The sequence below is a fragment of the Oryzias melastigma genome, linkage group LG11 (assembly GCF_002922805.2).
Source record: "Oryzias melastigma strain HK-1 linkage group LG11, ASM292280v2, whole genome shotgun sequence".
Classification (NCBI taxonomy): domain Eukaryota; kingdom Metazoa; phylum Chordata; class Actinopteri; order Beloniformes; family Adrianichthyidae; genus Oryzias; species Oryzias melastigma.
This window is the reverse complement of record NC_050522.1, coordinates 25,140,464-25,149,187: the sequence shown is the minus strand read 5'-3', so window position 1 is coordinate 25,149,187 and position 8,724 is coordinate 25,140,464. Positions and strand designations below refer to the sequence as shown.

Sequence of the window (8,724 nt, the reverse complement as noted above, 5' to 3'; positions counted from 1 at the left end):
AGTTTTTTAGGCTAATTTGGCATTTAGCTAATATTTTAGCTGGCTATCAGCTCCAGCTTATTCAGCTGTCAAATTCAGCCTATAGCATTTACACTAGCAGTGTAGCAGGTAATGCTATATATCTAGTTCATAATTATGTTAAATTAGCCTAATTTCCCAGCCTGGGATGAATAAAGTATTTCTGTTCTATTCTATTCTAAAAAGTTATGTTTTTAAAGGTTTAAAAATGTAGTTTTTGAGTGTTCAATAAATGTTTATTTTGTTTTTCCCATGACCTAAGGTCTGTTTTGGATTTTGACTCCTTGTATGATTGAGTTTGACACCCCGGCCTTAAAAGATCAAATCTGTGCTACGCATAAACGATTAAAAAATAGAAAACATTGACAGCTTTATCTCTGGGTCTGACGTCTTCACACAATGTCGCTCACATTGATCGGAACAGAAATGTAGGTCAGGCTGAAATGAGCAAATTATTCAGCATCAACTGTGTCGTGATCGCAGAGAGATGAGGGGAAAAACTTCTCTGCTCTCTGACCGCCGCTCCACAACACGTTTGGGTCAGGACATTTCTAAATTAATGAACTTTACAGTAAACTTTATGGGAGTTATGCAAGCTCGAGTCAGCTTATCAGTGCAGGAGTGTCACTGCCAAGCAGGACTCCGCAGAATGACACGAAATCCTCATTTCAGCAGGAAAAACCTGCTGCATACCAACATGGCTGCCCACGCTGGGGCAGAATTAGCTTCACTCAGGTCTGCTGCCCACAACAACACACACATTCACACGCCGGCGTCCTCCACGGATACCCAAACACGAGTGACGAGGCTAATCGCCGTAAAGCAGCGCTCCACCACAGCGTAGCTGCGCCTCCTTCCAGTGTTTCTATAATTAAACGCCGCGGGCGTTCGCACAAATCAGCTGTAATGACTGTAAACAAGTGAGCGACAAAGACAGCTCCTCTAATGGCTTCAGATAAACCACTTTTAGCTAATAAAAAACCTTGTGTTTATTCTTCTTTCGAGAAAAATAACATCTCATTTAGAAAATTATCACCAAAAAAAAACAACAAATCAGCTCTAAAGGGATTCAAACCGGATTAGAGGTTCTGGAAGAAGCCCGGTCCACATGGACCTCACTTTACCACCCACTAGACCCGCAGGATCTGCTGCCAACATGCATCTCCTCAGTGAGGAGGGAGGTCTCTGAGAGCGGCTGCATGTTAGCGCCGACACGAACATCTGGGTCTTTTCTGCAGGAAAACACAGCAGACGGCTGCAAAAGAGATCTCGAAATGCAGGAAATGCAGGTGAATAAGGTCAAAAATTTAATGAAAAAATATGTTTTAGTGATGCAGCTATTCAAAAATCAAACATGTTTGCCAAATATTCTTAATTAAAAAACTGTTTTTTGCTAATTGTAATCACTGATTGTGGATGAGAACTGGACTGAGTGACCCCTCCCCCACTGGTGCTGAGAGTTCTCTGTTTACACTCTCTCCCACTATCTTACAGCCCTCACACCCTAAGCTAACATTAGCAGTGCAGCCATTTCGTTTCTATCCAGTTTAAATCCAGATTCCAGCTCAACAAAGATCTATTTGTCTGGATCAGAAAGGGGCGGAGCAGAGAGCTTGTGGCCCCGCCCACCATATTTCCTACATCACAAATACGATCTCTTTGAAACAACATTTGTCTGCTCCTGATTCACGATTTGACAAAAGAAATGCTTAAAATGATTCATTTTCTTTAAGTATCATCAGAAAAATGCCACAAAAACAAGTTAAAAACACTATTTTAATCAAAACAAGTTTAATCATTTTGCAGATTAAATGTTAGTATAACAAACATCAACTAAATACTTTTTAGAAAAGCTTTTAATACTCAGTAGTTAGATGCATTCTTGCGTCTTTTACATCATTTATTGCAATATTTAGTGTATTTTATTACTTTTTTTATTTGATGCTGTTGTTTTTTAGTGTTTGCTCTTAATCTGTCAATTTTTAAATGATCCTTTTGTCTTATTTTACCTTGTTAAGCACTTTGATACCCTGAGGAAGCTGGCGGTCTGAGTGTGTCTGTGGATGGAACGTGAACGTGTATGGAGCTATTTTGGGGCCATAAATATTTGAAACCTAAATAAAACATTTCGGAAAAATATTGATGTTTGGCCAAAAGAAAGTCAAATGTCCTAAACTATTTGCTATTCTTAAAAAAACGTAATTATTTTCAGCTTCAAATTTTTAGGTTTCAAAACTCCAAATTTTAATTTCAAAACTTTTTTTTTCACTTTCAGCTCTTTCATAAAGACGTTTTCTGCACCTGTATTTAACAATACAAGATGGCGGTTTGAACATACGGTTTGTACACGATAAAACTCTGATTTTTACACCCGTCTTGGGACAACTTCTGACTATGATAGTACAGACTAAACAGACATTTACTGACTGTAATTATCACAGTTCTCAGAGTCAGTGAACGCACCGGGACTGAAGTTACCACCCTCGTCCATTTTGATTGGTCCTTCATGTTAGCCCCGCCCCAACGCGGCCAAAAGTTTAGAAACGGATTTTTTTAGATTTGAAAACAGACAAAAAAAGATTTGAAATTTTGACTTATGAAACCTAAAAAACAACATTTGAAGCTGAAAATAATGGAGTTTATTTTAGGCCAAACATCAATGTTTTTTTTCAAAATGTTTTATTTGGGTTTCAAATATTTATGGCCCTAAAATAGCTCCATACATGTGTGAGAAGTTAATCAGCCAACTGCACACGTTTATCACCGTCACATTTAAGGCGTCGGAGCGGCTGACATTTACGAAGTAATAAGTTCAGTTTAGGGGGTAACGGATCACTAGCTAGTTCAGTCCACAGCGTGGACCACCGCCCCTCCCCCGCTGCGTACCTCACGTCCGCATTGCAGTTAGCGTCAAATTCTGCTGTGGGAGGAGCTTGTGTCAAAACTTTTCTCGAACTCGTAATGGAGTAGACAAATACTGACAGATTTATTTATTTTGTTGAATAAAAGCATGGCCTGTCTGGGTTTATTTTTTATGATTAGTCGACTAATCGGGTCGTGTGGAAACTGGATGTAAAGTACAAATCTTGACCATCATTAGCTTTAAACTAACTGAAAACTAGATATTATATTATATTATATTATATATATTACCTGTGATAATGCTAGTGTGAATGGTGTAAGCTGAATTTGGCCGCTGAAGACGCTAGTGATAATAGCTGAAATATCTGATATTGATAGCTGAAAACATTGAAGCTAAAAGCCAGTAAAAATATTAATTAAACGCCAAATTAGCCTAAAAAACTGGAAAAAAACAGCTTACTCAGCCAAAACAGCTAGCATGCAGTTGAAATATTGTTTAAGTTCCAAAGAATTGCACAAAAGATGAAAAAATCCTAAATTAGCCAGAACAGCTAGAATGCATCTGAAAATATAAGTTAAACTCCAAGTTAGGCAAGAAATGAAAAAATCTTAAATTAGCCAAAATAGCTAGCATGCAGCTGAAATATTAGCTAAACTCCGAATTAGCCTATAACACCTTAATAAATGCTTAAATATTCCAAAAAGCTAACAGAATGTCATTATAACTTTTAACTTTTCTAAACTCTGACTCCATATGATTTAAAATAACGACTAATTGACTAGTAAATTAATCGTCGACTATTTTAATAGTCAATTAGTCGTCTAATCGTAGCAGCCTTATTCTAAATTAAATGCGCGTTCAGACAGAGATAATAGTGAAAAACAGGATTTGTTTCCAGTAAACAAACTTTTATTCTGAAGTCTTGTTTCCTCTGGAGGAGCATCAGGATGCGGATCAGTGCATCATCGTTTCTGGAGTCGAGGAGCCGCCGCCGCTCTTCCTCTCCACCCCCGCCTCTCCATACCGACCCCCCCGTCATATACACTGGCATCAAGCCCAGATCATACTACAGCCTGAGCTTCCTTCTCTGCAGCACTGCTACAATCAGACCAGACTCCATTCCTTTATGGTTGCATGGAAAAGAATGTTGGAGAGCGAGAATCGATGGACTGCAGGAAGTCTCCAAAAACACTTGTGGTTAGCAGTTCACTCATCTGATTAGTTTAAGGCTTTTGAGTAGAATGATGGTCACTTTAATTTGAAATCTTGCATTTAGTCGTCACATCACATCCTTTAGTTATCTGTAGCTAATTAATAAAACCGTTTGGGGCAAATTATATATATAAAATAAAATGCTTTAACGTTTGTTTTTTAAATGTACTAAAAACATATCAACTTATGTGGACGAAGATTTTCAGTCATCCAGGGAGTTCCTCTCTTATTAATAAATAATAAATCAACTTTAATACATTTAGTCACCTTTGTGATATCATAAATATAAGCAGCTTATACTCGTTTCGGGTTTTTCTAACATTTTGATTTACTAAAAATGTCAAAAAAGATGAGGAAATTCTTATTAACCCGAAGGTCAGAAAACCCATCATCTCCTCAGAGCGATTTAGATCAAACATTGGAGATATTTGGTCTATAAGGCAAAGAAAGCCACATGTGTACGAAGAGGAAACAAATATAAAAACTGAAGCGTTTCTATCACTTTCATGTTAAAGTGAAAATCAAAACAGAGGAGGCTTTATTCGTTCCAGGACTTTAACCCTCATAACTCTGAGAAACATCGTAAAACAAAGAAATATAAAAGAAAAAGTCCTGAATGACAGTTCTGACTTAACCCTTTAACACCCAAATCAGGGGAGTAAAACTCTATCACAGAGAGACCCAAATCCAAAACACAGGACAAACATTTACTGAACACTAAAAATACACTTTTAAAACTTTAAAACCGAAACGTTTTAACATAACTATGAACTATAGCATTACCTGTGATAATGTGAATGCTGTAAGCTGAATTTGACTGCTGAAGATGCTAGTGCTGATAGATGAAGATGCTGAAAGTAATAGCTAAAAACACTAAAGCTGATTGCCAGGTAAAATATTAGCTAAATGTCATATTAGCCTATAAAACAAAAACAAAATAAAACCTAGGTTAGCAAAACAACTAGCATGTAGCTGAAAATTTGCTAAACTTCTAAATAGCCTAAAAACTTTTAAAAAGCCTTATTTAGCCCAAATAACTAGCATGTAGCTGAAAAAATAGCTGAACAGCTAGCATGTAAATATTAGCCTAGCTCCAAAATAACTTTTTAAAAGCCTTAATTAGCCAAAACAGCTAGCATGTAGCTGAAATATTAGCTAAACCTCAAAAATAGCCTAAAAAAAATCTTAGTAAATGCCAAAAAAGCTAGCAGAATACCAAATTTTTTAACTTTAAAACCGTAACTTTTTTAACATAATTCTGAATAATAAAAAGGCAGGAATATTATTCCAGAATAAACCAATTTAAACCTTAAATAACTTTCAGTATTTTACTCTACATAAAAATAGATTTTGTCAAAATTATACAAGTTAGAAATTAGCTCAAGATAACATCGGGTCATTAATAACAATTAAAATGATCTGGAGGGCCGGATAGAATCACCCAGAGGGCCTGATCCGGCCCCCGGGCCGTGACTTTGACACTTGTGACCTAAAGCGTCACCGATGACGCCTAAACACCAAAATTTACTCTAACCTTTCAACCGTTAACATGATCAACGTAATTCTAGCAGATTTTTGCAGCTTTTCTCCTTGAAAATCCTGTTTACAATTAAAAAATTACAGTAAAGATCATAATCTGATGTAAAATAATATACACGAACATTTTAAATGTATTCAAATGTGTTTTACTTATCCAAATCTAAATATTCTCTCAGTTACAGCCACTTTCTGTACCAAAAAAGAACTATATTTGGACTCCCACAAACTAGTTTTGTGGTTTTTAAGAGGCCCGGGTTTGCCCCCTCCTCTTCCTCTTCCCCCTGTTAGGCTGACGTGGAGGTAAAAGTGAAGCTGACGGGGCAGAAGAGCCGGAGCGGCCCCTGCAGCTCTTACCTGTTCTGCCAGCCTTGGATCAGGTTGGTGTATTTGCTCAGAACTCCTTCCAGCTGCCTCCGCTGCGTCTGCGTCTGCGTCTGCGTCTGCTGCAGCTGCAGAGCGGAGCTGCTGCCCTGCGCGCTCCCCCGGCTGCCTCCCGCTCCAGCCTCGCCAGAGCCGGGGCTGTGAGACCCGCTGCGGCCGCCGGGCCTCCGGGAGCTCCCGCGGTGCTCCCCCGAGGTGGGTTTGTGGGTCCCGGAACCGGAGAGCGGCTTCTCCATCCCGGCGACGGGACCGCGGCGATCGGGAGGAGGAGCTGCGGGACACGGGGACGGACCAGCAGTCTAGCCGGACAGAGCTCCGGGAAGCATGAGGGGGGGACGGCGGAGGGACACGGGGAGCTAGAGGGGGTGGTGCGGCGGGCGTGCGTGAGCGGCGCGGCCGCGGCCTTCCGTGCGGGTCTGGGCGCGCGGCAGCGCGGGCATAGCGGTCGAGTCGGAGGCGCTGCTCCTCTGCAGCGTGGCCGTGGGAGAGGGATCCAGTGTTTTCCTCACACCGACACGCCCACTCCACTCTGGACCCGCCCCCGGAAGTCACAACGTGACACACACGCGCTCGCGCTTAAATATTAAGTCTATGGTGCGAACATACACGTTTGAAACTCACTTTTTATTGATTTGTAAATCTAACTTAAATATTACAGTGATTAAATACAACAGTGTCTATGTTTGTATATATTAAACAGCTGTAACTTCTTTTTACTTTTGACAGCAGCACACACTAGTTCCTTTCAAAATAAAACTCACCCTGTGTCAAAAAAGGTCAAACATGATGTTTTTTATCATTAGGATTTTGGTCCATCATTTATTTCCTTTTACCTTTAGATATAAACAACATTTTAGTAGAATATATTTATTTAAAAAAAATACAAAAAAAGCTCAAAACATTTAGAGTTTTTGATTGTCATTCTTTAAATTGTGAGGCACAAACGCACAACTCTGAATCATTTTCAACTCAATTTGTTCACAACTTTAACCACTTTAGTGTAATTTACCAAAATAAAACAACATTTTGAGACTTTTATTTGACCAAAAATTAAAATTTCAGACAGAAATTTAAACTTTATATATTTTGATGATTATTATTGTTTTAAAATATTTTAGTTTCCACACGGAGAAAGTTTTCATCACAAACACAGAGGACACAGATTCTCTGTCAAAGAAAACCTTCTTGGATCATCAGAATAAAACAAAGAAAAGCTATAAATTGAATGAAGTTTTATGATCAAATCGACTTTACTTTTAGAGTTTTTGAATTGTGCATGCTTTTATTTTGTAATTCCAGCTGATAGAAGACTCGTCTGCTCTCCATCCCGTTGTGACCAGAGGGATAAAGAACCTTCTGCTTATTGAAGACCCGATTGAAAGAATTGCGGCTATTAAAGGAAGCCAGACATTGATGCAGAGAAATCGAATGAACCTCCACAGGACACTTAACAAAAACAGACGGAGATCGATGCAGAACGGAGGAGAACATCTCTGGGAGGACAGTCGATGGCGTGGAAAAGCTCCACGCCGAGTCAGGCAGAGGTCATGTGATGATGGCAGGCGGCGGAGCTCGTGTCTTATTACTCTGATGTCTTTGGTGAATATCATGAGTGTCTTTAGTAGTTTAGATATCTTCTTGTTTTGTGTCCATAATCTTTGTGTTCTAATGTTTTATTTAACTTTAGAGTTTTTGTTTTTGTTTTTTATTTATGATTTCAATTTCCTCTTAAATTATGGGAATTTTCTTTCTCCTATTATGAATTATTTCTGGATCTTATTTGGCAAAAAGTCGTCAAATGTCTGGTTCTTTGTGAGGCCACAGATGAAAATAAGAATTTGTTCGTAATCTGTCTTGCCTGAATAAATAAAATAAAATAAAATAAAATTATAAAGTAAAATTAAATAATTTACAATAAAATAAAATAATACAATAAAATAAAGTAAAATAAAATCATAAAGTAAAATGAATTAAATTAAATTAAATTAAATTAAATTAAATTAAAGAAAATAATTTAAATTTAATCTTTCAAAATAAAATGAAACAATAAAATAAAGTAATATAAAATAATAAAATAATTTAAAATAAAATAATAAAGTAAAATAAACTAAGTGAAGTGAAATAAAGTAAAAATAATATAAAATAACATAAAATATAAAATAAAATTAAGTAAAACAAAATAAAATAATGATTAATATGTCATCAATACAGTTTGATATCTGACCACTTTTTAAAAGTTGATTGTTTTGCTCAAAGTACTTTGTGGATGATGAGATTTAGCAGCAACGTTTGTGTCTGTGATGAAAAATCTTTTCACAGGATAACAGATAAAACTTATTTTCTGTCTTGAACGCTGCAGCTATAAAAACAAAAATCATAAAATGTTTTTAATTCTAAGATTGCATTAAAAGTGAGGTTATCCTGCTGACATCAAAGAAAACCAAACCCGCTTTTATTCTGAAAGGCAGGACCCAATTTTCTACCTCAGACTGTTTTCAGATACGCCACAAGCTTCCACAGACTCTTCCTTTCATGGCGTTCTTGGTATTTAGATTTGTCGCAGCCTTTAAAGCTGATCTGCTCACTGGCTGGAGGTTCAGGTTCTTCAGAATCCTCCATCTGAGCTGCGATGGGTCGACTTCTCAGTCACGGTTCAGAGCATCAAGCTGGCGTCCTCGATAAGACCGCCAGCCCCGTCAGAACACGTTTCC

At 37.8% G+C, this 8,724-nt stretch overlaps 1 protein-coding gene and 1 long non-coding RNA gene across 3 annotated transcripts in view; one reads left to right on the top strand and one right to left on the bottom strand.

Annotated features, from left to right (window-relative positions):
- Positions 1-6,569, bottom strand: part of LOC112162530 (oxysterol-binding protein-related protein 10) — a gene marked incomplete at its 3' end in the record, with an annotated part of 69,679 nt that extends 63,110 nt beyond the window's left edge. For both annotated transcript variants that reach the window (XM_024298325.2, XM_024298326.2), the window contains 1 exon segment: positions 5,987-6,569. In XM_024298325.2, the coding sequence (XP_024154093.1) occupies positions 5,987-6,249 (263 nt within the window).
- LOC118599324 overlaps positions 1-7,900 on the top strand; it is a 30,836-nt gene extending 22,936 nt beyond the window's left edge. Inside the window, exon 2 of the long non-coding RNA XR_004948629.1 lies at positions 7,313-7,900. This is a non-coding gene — a long non-coding RNA (uncharacterized LOC118599324). The remainder of the gene's footprint in view (positions 1-7,312) is intronic.
- The last annotated feature ends 824 nt before the right edge of the window (positions 7,901-8,724 follow it).